Genomic DNA, 12,424 nt, shown 5'->3' with positions numbered 1-12,424 from the left:
CTTAATAGCAACAGACCTTCTACGATAACCTAAATGATAAACCTACATCGACTCTAAACCGCTCAGTACTTCACATTTCACTTGTTCTTTCTCTCTGTGTATAAGGCAGCACCAGTGCAGTGATGGAGAGAGTGTATGTGTTAATATAGTCTGTGGTTATACTGACATCCAGCGGTACTACTACTAACGTTACTACATCAGTGGACGGTGGTTACACCCACATTAGGCTCGACAATCAGGAAAATTGTTTTAATATGTGTTTGACCTTTGCTTCTATATCCATGCCGTTATCTAGAACACAAATTCAATTCAACTGAAAAGCAAATGCCGGAAAATAACAGACAAGAAAAACGCAAACAGCTAACTTCCTGCCACACTCAATATGGCGGACTTCTACATCCACATTTGAACTTTCGGTAGCAACGAGACGTGTTGACGTTCACGGCAAAAGAAACCAAAACTGGCTGAATGACATGTAAACTTAAGCGATGGAAGAAGCAACAGATATGATTTCCCGCTTTTATTGTAAAATTACTTGACGCTGAATGCATGAGCGGTGCTCGTGCAGCTAAAGTTAGAGGATGTCGCGCGTTACCGCTGATCTGGAGTATCAAACACTTCTCGGGGTATGTTTACTGTGTCAACACTAGCGAGGCAGCTATGGTTTACCAGACTGTAATTTTTCATGAGCTAATTAGCTAATTAGGTTACCGGTACTGCAGTATTAAAGATGACATACTGAACTAAATATTTTAGTATAACGTTAGCTGTCAGGTCGGAAATCATGATAAACTCCCTCATAAATGATATTGTTTCTCCTTTCAGAATATTCTGTCATTTTGTTTACTTTGGTGACAGAGGTGATTAATACCAGGTTACCACACTTTTGTTGTAAACACAATAGCTGTCGTAACTATGGTATAGGTCACCATGGTAAAATTTGTCTTGTTGAGGTTGTGGTGCATCAGGAGGATCATCTTGTTTACTGATGACTATCTTCATATTTTCTCAATAGTGTAATTACTGTTACCCCAATGAGGTGCTTGATGACGTCAAAGACGTGTCGGCAGATTTTCCACACCTGCAGCTATATGTGGACTATTATCGTAAGTTTATCTTTGAAAGCACACCAGGGGTCCGGCAACAGATGTTTGTGAACCTGTGTAGTTTAAGCAGTAGTTAAATGGAGTAGTGTGTAGCTGTCATTTCACTGTATGGGAATTGATAATTGGGGCTAGTTGTCACATTAGGAAGTTGTCGCAAGGCTGTCTTTAATAACTAGGTCCAATCAAACTATTTTAATTTAAAACTCTTAAAATGTTTGTGAATTCTGAACTGAAACTGATACTTCAATATCATAATTTCTGTTACAATAGCAGTGAACACAACAAAACCACAAGGGTTTGTACATGCAGACAAAAGTCAAAAGACCGTTTTAACCACATTTCATTAATGTCAGATCAGGGCAAGTTATCACCTGAATTAATGTTATAAATTTAAACAATTAATTTCAGTTTTTGTTTCCCAAAACATTAGTTTTATGTTACTTGTATATGTTACTGTAAGACCAGCAAACATGGAACATGAAATTCCATGAATTTCTTTGTGTGTCATAATTACTGTTTATATTTTTATTTTTCCCTAAGCTATGTTCAATACCATTTTTTGTTACCAAGTCATAATGCTTCTTTCAGGATTCTATGATAAATAGAATGTTTCAAAGAAGCATTTAATTCAAATAGATTATTTGATTGTTTAGGCCTATACAATGTATACAATTATAAATGTCTCTACTGTCATTTGAGTAGTTTAATGGGTTCTTGCTGATTAAAATGTTAGTTTATTAATATTTTATGCATGTATGTATTAATTCATTCATTCATGTATTTAGTTATTTATTTTATTTTATTTTATTTATCCGACTCCAAAGTTTTGAATGGTAATGTAGTTATCGTTATGGTTTTTGATTTTGGTATGAATGTGCCTTGTTTGTGCCTATACTGGAATAGACTTACACTATACACTGACAAATATTCATGGGTGTACAGACTGTGACAAGTCCCTGTCTCTTATGTAATCCATAAAAATACTTTCAAAACAAGTGTCTAACTGCCATGTAGACTTTTTGCTTACTGTGCACATTTTCTTGCATGTGTATTTCCTGGAGTTTGGTTCTCTTCTCTTTCTACAGTCTATCCCAACAATGATAAAAAGAAGTTGGTTTATTTGGGTGGCACCGTTCCTGTGACATATGAAGGTAACTGGTTTCTGTAGCTTTGCTGTAACCTATAGTCTCCCTTCCAGTACTTGTAATTGCTATTCTGAAGCTCATTAAATATGTATCTTGTTGTTACAAAGGTGCTACGTACAACATTCCAGTTTGCATCTGGATTCATGAGACCCATCCCAAAAACCCACCCAGGTGTTTCGTCTGCCCTTCACCTTCCATGATCATCAATGCTAAAAGCAGCAATGTTGATGCCAATGGTCGTGTGCTTCTCCACTGTCTCAGCAACTGGAAGATTGTAAGTCAGTTGTATAGTTATTTCACATTTACTTACTCAAAGTTAATCATTTTTATATTTTACTCTGGATTTAAATGTTTGATTTCCAGGGCTGGTCAAACTTGTCGATAGTTTTGGAAGAGATGATTGCCGCCTTTAAACGTGAAACTCCTCTTTTTGCCACCTATCCAGTCCGAACCCCTCCAATAAATTCTCAAGAAAAACACCTGCCAGCTGAACTGGTAGTTCAACCGAATCCTGTTTCGTCCTATGGCAGGTCAGTGCTTGTTTGAGTTTCAGTTCAGTCATTCTTATCAAAAGCATTTGACACTAGTCTCTCAGTTTAGCCCCTTTTTAATGATCAGTGGATACTTATGTAATCTTCAGTCTTCCTTTTTTGTTTGTTTGTGCCGCAGCTGGCCTCATACAGGCAGCAGTTCAGTGCAAAAAATGTCAACAGCTCAACATGGAGCATCCAAATCATCTGTGCCTCAGCATGCCAGCAACAGTAAACATTGATTTTCCCCTGAATACTAGTCTTGCATGAATTGTTCACTACTTCAGATTTTCAGTTTAATGAAAAAATATTTAGCATTTTAAGTTTTAGTAAGCTTGTTGTGTGCTTTTTCATTTTATTTATTTCTTTATTTTATGTCCATGCCATTTTTATTAATTTTTTATTTTATTTTCAGTTATTTTAGTACATCAAGTTGATGTAAATGAAAATGAGAAATGTTGCCTTTTTTTCAGCTATATGCCAAAGCAACACATCTCATAAGATTTCTCATAAAGGAAGTTTAAGTTGTTTTTTTTATTATTATTATTATTATTATTATTATACATTTCTTTTTAGATTTTATTTTATTTCAGTTAAAATTTGTTTTATTTTAGTTAACGAAAAATGATCACCACAGCTGAGTGTGTCAGATCACGTGTGAATCTATGATCTTTAGTGGGGTTGGTGGTAGACAAAGCTGAAATCTCCATCTTGGAAGCAGAAAGCATGCTGATCTAATACAGTGTTTAAATTTATTGGTTTAGTGCCATAAATAGTTTGAGACTTTCATTTTCTATTCCTGGCTAACCATAAGTTTTTTTTTTTTTTTCCTAGGCCTACCCAAGAGTACAAAGTCCCAGATGAGCCTGAATCAAGCCAGTGAAATAGAGATGAGCGGGGTAAGGAGATCATACACGCAAGAGCTGCTGGATTTCGGGATCACATTTGGTGCACAAGCTTTGGAAGCTAACCACCAAACAAACCCATTTATTTCTCCTGCCTCAGGTAATATGTTTTTGGTTTTTCAAAAATTATTCAGCTGTAATATTTTAAAACACCCTTCTTAATTTTTTTTAATTAATTAAGGATTATCTCTGCTTCAGCTCCCACCAGCAATGCTTCTAATGTTGATGACATAGATGACCAGTTCAAAAGCCTTCAATTACAAAGAGTTGTCAACATGTACCAGTTGAGCAACAGGGAGAGAGGTAAATAACACATCATTTAACAGTGTTTTTAAAGACTTCATGAAGCAAGTAAAAAAAGTTTTGGGGAGACAAAATTAACTTGCCAGTGTTTGCATTTATCATTTTTCCCTAAAAGAACCTTTCTCTAAACTAAAAAAATACCATTTATCTACATATTTTTGTTCAGTCAAATGATCTCTACAATGAAAATGTCCTTTTCATAACAAGGGTTCAAGAGTTCAACAGTGCTCGCCCACTTTTTTAGCAGCCTTGGTTCAGAAGTATTTTTTTGTTCCATAGAGATTAGAGACTAAAGAGTTCCTTCAACATGATTTGCTTGTTGCAATTGTCTGATTGGTGCCTATTTATTTGTAGAATCACAGGTCAGGTAGTTTTTCATTGCCTGTTTTAATGCCGTTTGATGGCTTTAACAAATGCATATACTTTCGAATGAGGACCTTAAAGCTCAATGCAGGTCTTTCTTAAACAGTTTATAAGGCATTGTTAAAAATCAATTACCCTATGGAGAAAATCAATAGGATTTTACTAACGGAACCCAAATGTTGCCTTCTGTACCATCATTCGCAGATTAGAAAGTAACAAATCAAGCAGCTCAAATATGTTCCACACAAATCCAGTCGGAAATACATTAACACAGGAATCATCCAGTAGTTTCACTGGATCTATCCACCTTTTTTTTGCCGTAAAAATCGGCGCGGCCGTTAGTAAATTCTATGGGTCTAACTTCTGGTCTCATTATATTAATGTATTATCTTAATTATGAACACACTGGTTTGTAGTGCAAACAGTTGCTGGATGTACTTTTCATTATCTGAATTTAAAAACATATGTATTAAACATATGTTCAGCGTAGCATGTAAATGATTATTACACAATGCAGATGTTACACTGAACTAAAACAGACTTTAATTTTTTCATGAAGATGTTCATCATGCTGGAGGAGCGTGGCAGGATTGTGGTGGTGGAGTTCATTCAGGCTTAGTGGATGACTGTCACAAGGTGGTGGTGAGCAGGCTTCCTGTGGGCGTCTCGCCCAGCAAGATGAAGAACAAGCTCACTATCTTCTTCCAGCGGAGGCAGAATGCAGGCGGAGAAGTTCTGGATGTCAAGTACCCTGCAGCACTGCCAGACCAGGCCTGGGTGCTCTTCAGACACCAGAGAGGTACTATGGGGCATCACTGATAACCTCCACTAAAGAAAAATGTACTATTTCAATGAAAGGTTTAGTGTTGACTTTTTTTATTTTTCCAGATGCAGAGCATGTTCTGAGGCATCCTGACAGGGTGATTACCGTTAATGAGCAGCAATTTCCTATTCAGCTGAAGAGGTTTGAAGACATAGAGGTAAGAGGAGGCCAGATCAGGATAGCCCTTCATCGTTTTTTTACTCAATCATTTTGTACAGGATTGCACTACACAAAGAACCTACTGTCAGATCCCAGGTGGCGTCCAAGGTGAGAAAGCTGAGATGTTTAGGAGTATCTTGAGTCTGGAAGGGTGCAGTTTCAGCTCCACAGATGTCCTGGAAGCAGTGCAGTCGTGCCGAGACCTCCCCTCTGCCCTGAAATATCTCTGCCATGATTGCCCTATATGCCAGGAGCAAGTTTCCTTCAACAGGGTGAGAATAAATTAATTGTATTCTTGACCTAAAGATATGGAGCCACATGTACCTCAAATTATTATGCATAATATGGTTTTATCGTTATTTGATGATAATAATTAACACACTACTTTTCTAAAGTTTGGGGTTAGTAAGATTTTTTTAAATGAAATTAATGCTTTTATTCAGCGAGGGATGCATTCATTTGATCAAAACAGTAACAGTAAAGATATTTGTAATGTCACAAAATATTGTCACATTTTCCATAAAAAAATATTAAGCAGCATAACTGTTTTCAACATTGAAAATAAAAATGTTTCTTGAGCACCAATTCGGCACATTATAATGATTTCAGAAGGATCATGTGACACTGAAGACTGGAGTAACTAAAATTTGGCTTTGCCATCACAGGATTGAATTACATTGTAAAATATATTAAAATAGAAAGCAGATATTTTAAATTGTGGTAATATTTAACAATAATAATTTAATTTTTACTGTATTTTTAATAGAATAAGTGACTTATTTAAAAAAATCATATTGATTATTATAATATTTAATTATTAGAATATAATTAAATTAATATGATTCATGCTTTTTGGAGAACAGAAGTTGCTGTTGTATTTCACTGGGCCATTACATTTTATTTTGTATTTTATATAAAACTCTTTCTCTCTGGTACTAAGAAATAAGCCATCCTTGTTGTTGAGCCCTGATATTAGTAATGTCATTTTATTTTACACATGTGGACGATGCACAGTAGGCTTTCTTTCATTCCTAAATGTAGTATCTGCCTCTCTTTTCTTTTTTCAGATGGTCACCATGACACACTGCTCTTGCACATTCTGTGAGAGCTGTTTTAAGAAGTACTTCTCCTCTGTCATTAAGGAGAAGAATATAGTACATGCTGTGTGTCCCCTCTGTAATCTTCCTGATGTACAAAGAGGCCGCAGGGAGGAGTCTATGGAGTACTTCAGTTTACTCGACACACAGGTGTGGAGCTCCAAACGTGATTTTTTTTATTTATTTTGACCATATGAAATTAAGTATAGAATATTAATAACTGTAAGTCATTTTGTATCTGTAGATCAGGTATTATTTGGACCCCCAGATCCACGAGCTCTTCCAGAGGAAGCTCAGAGACCAGGCACTGCAGGAAATGCCCAACTTCCGTTGGTGTGCACATGTAAGTTCTGTTATTCGCAGATATTTTATACAGTATAATTTCAGGTCTGACCATGATAGCGATTTAGGTCTGTTTATATTTTTGTAAAGTTGTCTTTGTTTTTTAGTGTTGCTTTGGGCTCCTTCATGAAGCAGACAGGCTGAGGATGGATTGCCCTAGCTGTGGGAAAAGCACATGCTTTCAATGTAAAAGGCCGGTAGGTTTTGCCTTTTACAAACAACAATGCTTTACATCATATGCTTTATGTCTTACAACATAAGTGTGAGGTTTTTATCTGTCATATAAAGTTCTGTGATGTAAGCTATATACTTTGCTGGTATTCAAAACTCAATATTATCCACAGTCATATCACCCTGCAGCCCAAGACCGGTTGCCCATGGAAGCTAAGCAGGGCTGAGCCTGGTCAGTACCTGGATGGGAGACCTCCTGGGAAAACTAGGTTGCTGTTGGAAGAGGTGTTAGTGAGGCCAGCAGGGGGTGCTCACCCTGCAGTCTGTGTGGGTCCTAACGCCCCAGTATAGTGACGGGGACACTATACTGTAAAAAAAAAAGCACCGTCTTTCGGATGAGACGTTAAACCGAGGTCCTGACTCTCTGTGGTCATTAAAAATCCCATGACACTCATCGTAAAGAGTAGGGGTGTAACCCTGGTGTCCTGGCCAGATTCCCACCACTGGCCCTTGTCAATCATGGCTTCCCAATAATCCCCATCCACTTGATTGGCTCTATGACTCTCTCTCCTCTCCACCTGTAGCTGGTGTGTGGTGAACGCACTGGCGCCGTTGTCCTGTGGCTGCCGTCGCATCATCCAGGTGGATGCTGCACACTGGTGGTGATTGAGGAGAGACCACCCCCCCACATGATTGTAAAGCGCTTTGGGTGTATTGCAATACACAATAAAGCGCTATATAAATGCCTCATTCATTCATTCATTAACTTAGCAATTAATGAAAACAAATATTTACACTACTTTTCAAAAGTTTGAAGCCAATCAGATTTTATCAAAAGTAAACTTTTAATTAAAAATGATAGTTAAGGCATTTCTTTATTGTTTTCAACTTTGTTACAATCAAGATACATTTCTTCTTATTATCAGTGTTTTACGATATTACTATTTTTATGGTTTTTGATTAAATAAATGCAGCCTTGTTCTCTTAAAAATGTTTTTTTTTTTTTTTTTTAATGTGAAGAAAAAACAACTAAATTGTAATGTTTCCCAATATTGCTGTGCTTTTGAATGGCAGTGCATACATAAATACATGTTACTAAAATCTATAACATTATTACATAAATGTTATAGTTTCTGGGACATATTGAACAAACATTCTAGAAATAAAATGTAGAATTTGGCTCTTTGAAAATGTTGGCCAGACAAGTAAACATCTGAACTAAACAATTCTTATTGTTGAGCCCCTGCATTGTGCTGGTCCTTGTAATCTCATATTGATGGAGGCTGTTGATCTGGTTGTTTGTTGTCTAGTGGGCTCCACAGCATGAAGGAATCTCATGCCAGAAGTTCAAAGAGTGGGAGCAACTCAACAGCCCTGAGTACCAAAACTCAAGGCTGGAGCAGCTTCTCAGCAGGAACAAAATAGGTAAAACAAAAACTCTCACTGAAGGTTCTTGGTTCAAAATGTCTTTTTGGAACTTTCCCAAGTTGAAACGTTCTCCTTGCTCCTTTCAGACTGTCCAAAATGCAAATTTCGCTTCTTCCTGGCCAGAGGAGGCTGTTTGCATTTCAAATGCACTCAGTGCCAGCATGAATTCTGCGGAGGCTGCAGTCAGCCATTTAAGCAAGGCTCTGTAAGTTTAGTTCTCTCAGCAGTCGTCATTATAGTTACCACAGAGCTCTGTATCAATTAATAAGCATATGCTGTCCTTGCAGGCCTGTACTTTTTCTGCTGAGTGCGGAGCTAAGGGGTTACACGCTCATCACCCTCGAAACTGCCTATATCATCTGAGAGACTGGAGTGTCCCGAGACTACGGACCCTGTTGCAGGTGACGGACCTCTTTACTGTGGTCTAGCATAAACAGGAAGCCACCATTATACCCTGCCACAGTTAAACCGGCTAAACTACTTTTATTTATCTTTTCAGCACTATGGGGTATCACATCCTCTCATGTTCAGCCCAAAAAATACAGCAGGGAGACACTCTAAAGGTACATCTTCTGTTTTCACATTGTATTGAATATTGTATGTTCAGATTAATGATGCACCAAAATGTTGGAACCTGAATATTTTCATCCAAAATTGCAATCTTTTGGTTCCCGCCTAAATAGATTTGGTGACGTTTAATTAGCATTTTGACTGTTTTCAGTTTTGGTGTTCCAATAACAAGATTAATTTTGCTGCATCTCTAGTTTAAATGTGTCACATGTTTATGTGTCCCTTGTAGGTATTTGTGGTGTAATGGAGTTCCAAGAATCAGGAGCTGTGAAGGAGGAGCCATGTGAACGACCAGGTTTCCCAGAGTACAGTGGTTACTGCACGTAAGGAACACTTATTCTTTATCATTCACTGAACTGTGTTCTTCCATAAGTACAACAAACTCAAGAGATTTTCTTAAATGTTATGCTCACTTTTAGGGTACATTATAAAGAGTGTCTGGTGGAGCTAATAAACAACAATGCATTAGACCCTGTGGTGCTGTTAGATGGTGTAGAGTTGAGGGCAGAAATGGACCGCTGGAAAGTGCCAGTCCCAGACAAGCAACCTTTAGAACCAGATCAACGGTACGAGGACAGACTTCGGCAGGTTAGTCTGTAAAATAAAGCATCATTTCAGCACTGTATTGTTAAACTGTCAAATCCTGTTATTAGAGATTATAACAATCAGAGCATAAACTATATCTCGTGTTTTGTGTAAATGTAAGTTTCATAGAGTGGTCTACAAAATAATTGGTGGTGGTGGAGGGGTGTTAACCGCACCAAAGTACTGAATGCACCATTAAAAAGATTACATATAAAAATATAAAATATTATTACATATTAAATATTTTATATTTTATATATTTGTAATTATTTTGAGATTTATACAATGCATATAGGTTAACACTGTGACATTGAAATTATGTGTATGAAATTATGTGTATTAAGTCAGTAAATTTGATGATTGTGACTGCTCTTTCTCAATATAAAGTGTTGTATCCTCCCTTCTCTCCTTCAAAAACCTCTTTTTCTTTGAATATTACTCATCAGTTCTCGGTCTGTAAATTGTACCTTGTTATGGACATGTTTATCTCTAATCCTCTATGTAACCTAACTTTGTAAGCAACCTCTGTATATTACTTCCAACCCTTAGTATGTGTGCTGTGCTTTCATGTTGATGTTTGTTTGGTTCTGTTCCTTAACCCTTGTGCACTCCTCATTTGAGAGTCACACTCATGGTCTTCACGGTCAAAAGTGAAATGTAACTTTGAAAATGTAACTTTTTGTTACATTACAAAATGACACCTGAAATGTAACTTTTTTTTTTTCCTTCAGTAAAATATTTTTTATTTTGTATTTTGAGAGAATTTTATGGTACTAATTAATATTTATGCAATAATTATGATCAATTTGTCCCATTGAAAACTATTTTCTAGTTGTTGTTTTTTTTTTTTTTTTCAATTTATGCAGTATTTCAGATGAAAGTAGACACTAGGCCTTTAAAATCCAATTTGTGAATGCAGATTAGCACCTCCTGGTGTGAGAAAAGAAAGAAAAAACATGTAATTTCATGGTGTAACCACTAGTTGCCTGTATAGGACTCTGTAGAGAGGCTTGTGAATTCCCTAGTAGTTTTTTGACATAATTATTTACTTTTATTAGGTTGTGGATTTAAATGTATATTTAGGCATTCTCAAAGACTACTTTTTGTCAAGGTTTATATATTTTTTGCATTATTATTATATGGGTTATTATATAGGTTTTTGCATTATTATTACTACAGTCAACCCTGAACACAGAAAGCATTTTTTACACAAAACATTAAAAAACTATAAAAATGTAACAAAAATGAACAGGAATGCTTTATCAGAGCCTAATCCTTCTGGGTCTGATCTGATTTCAACCTCTTATTTCAGTCTTCTCATTTTGGCTATATGGTTATATATGGTGAGTGTGTGTGCGTGTGTGTGTGTGTGTGTGTGTGTGTGTGAGAGTGGATGTATCTGTTTTACACTCTTGATGTTTTAGAGTTTAACCCATTTCTTGATGTCCACTTTTTACTGCATTGTAGTTGAATTATTGATTTTATTTTACATAGTTTCAGTGTTACAGTCACACCAGTTCATAGGTGTGTGTGTGTGTGTGTGTGTGTGTGTGTGTGTGTGTGTGTGTGTCCGCGTGTGTGTGTGTGTGTGTCCGCGTGTGTGTGAGTTGGTGTGTTGATGTTTTAGAGTTTCACCCTTTCATTGCTGTGCAATTGGGGATTTGTAGATTGTACACACAAAAATTTTCTATATTTTCGATTTTTTTTCCCATTTCCCATTCATTTCCTATGGTCGGTCATTTTTGACCGAAGACCATGAGTGTGACTATTTTTTTTATGACCACTTAGCTTTTTTGAATCATGCCCTCAATTTTTTTGTGTGTTCACGTAGCATGTGCCATAAAAATCACTGAGTTTCGTACCATTCTGGTGAAGCGAATTTTAAAAATTCGGAATGTAAAATTCTCCGGGCAGAAATTACAGAAGACCGCACAAGGGTTAAACCTGACTTTATAAGGTAACCTTGGGTGTTGGAAAGGTGCTATATAAATAAAAATTATTATTATCCTCTCAGATCCTAAAACAGAGGGTTGGTCCGACCAGCGGGGCAGCTACTGGATTGAGGGCAGCTGCTCCACCCACACCGTCCCCCTCTTCTCCTCCTGCGGCTGGAGCTCCATGGTTCTCCATGTTAAGCCGGGCCGTTCCTGAGGACTCCCAGCAACTACTGCTGCTGACTGATTGAAGAGCATATCAAAGCACATGGACTTAATATGCAACTCTGCTGTCATTGTTAACATTAACATAGTGGCAACTCTGCATTCAGCCAAATTGTTTTTCAATATATTATTATGAAAAAAAGAACGTCTTTCTTACCCCTATACAATTTTAATGTAATGCCAGAGGGAAATTATGCTTAAGAATGAGCAGAGCAACCAGCAATGATGCAGGAATTTTATCAATTTTTACAATATGAGCACTGAAGTTTCTGTACCATACTTAATATTTACAACACATAAGCTTGTGGCTTTCAAAACTACTCAAGTTCTCTAATTGTTGGCAGTGAGGATCTACTTGTACTTGCTCTAACTGTTTTATATAAATTGGGTATTAAATCAGCTTTATACAGTATATGCATTATACTGGGCACAAGTTTGCACTTTTGGCCCTTGTGAAATGGGTATTAGCATGATCCATAAGTGGTATGAGAGGTTATGTGTTGCTGATATGTTTATCTTACGGTGTGAATAACTGTGAATATAAAACATTTATTTTCTCACAGTCTCATTTTTTTCTGTTTACAAAATAGCATGGCAATTAACACCTAGCCTGGAAATTTGTTTGTGTGTGTGTATTTTCAGCTGCCAGGAATATTTGTGCTTTTGTTTTGTATTTCAAGTTATTTGGTTGAGCATTGTTCCAAGAGGGCTGGCATTAGGACTGTTCACTTTTTTCTT

General features: G+C 36.8%; 1 protein-coding gene across 2 annotated transcripts; it reads left to right on the top strand.

Annotated features, from left to right (window-relative positions):
* Window positions 1–351: 351 nt before the first annotated feature.
* On the top strand, window positions 352–12,243 carry si:dkey-181m9.8 (uncharacterized). Of its 2 annotated transcripts, none has more exons than XM_058757061.1 (21): window positions 352–626; window positions 1,016–1,106; window positions 2,192–2,257; window positions 2,359–2,525; window positions 2,615–2,781; window positions 2,921–3,012; window positions 3,616–3,786; window positions 3,885–3,989; window positions 4,912–5,151; window positions 5,241–5,332; window positions 5,424–5,606; window positions 6,402–6,581; window positions 6,676–6,774; window positions 6,881–6,970; window positions 8,255–8,369; window positions 8,459–8,577; window positions 8,660–8,773; window positions 8,872–8,935; window positions 9,172–9,265; window positions 9,412–9,530; window positions 11,542–12,243. In XM_058757061.1, the coding sequence occupies exons 1-21, from the start codon at window positions 582–584 to the stop codon at window positions 11,676–11,678; spliced, it is 2,550 nt and encodes an 849-aa protein (XP_058613044.1). In that variant the 5' UTR covers window positions 352–581; the 3' UTR covers window positions 11,679–12,243. The 2 variants fall into 2 exon arrangements, with proteins under 2 accessions (XP_058613044.1, XP_058613035.1); XM_058757052.1 differs by having other exon boundaries at window positions 357–626; window positions 9,362–9,530.
* Window positions 12,244–12,424: the final 181 nt, after the last annotated feature.

This window comes from Onychostoma macrolepis, chromosome 02, assembly GCF_012432095.1.
Source record: "Onychostoma macrolepis isolate SWU-2019 chromosome 02, ASM1243209v1, whole genome shotgun sequence".
NCBI classification, from domain to species: Eukaryota; Metazoa; Chordata; class Actinopteri; order Cypriniformes; family Cyprinidae; genus Onychostoma; species Onychostoma macrolepis.
This window is presented reverse-complemented; position numbering and strand designations above follow the sequence as displayed.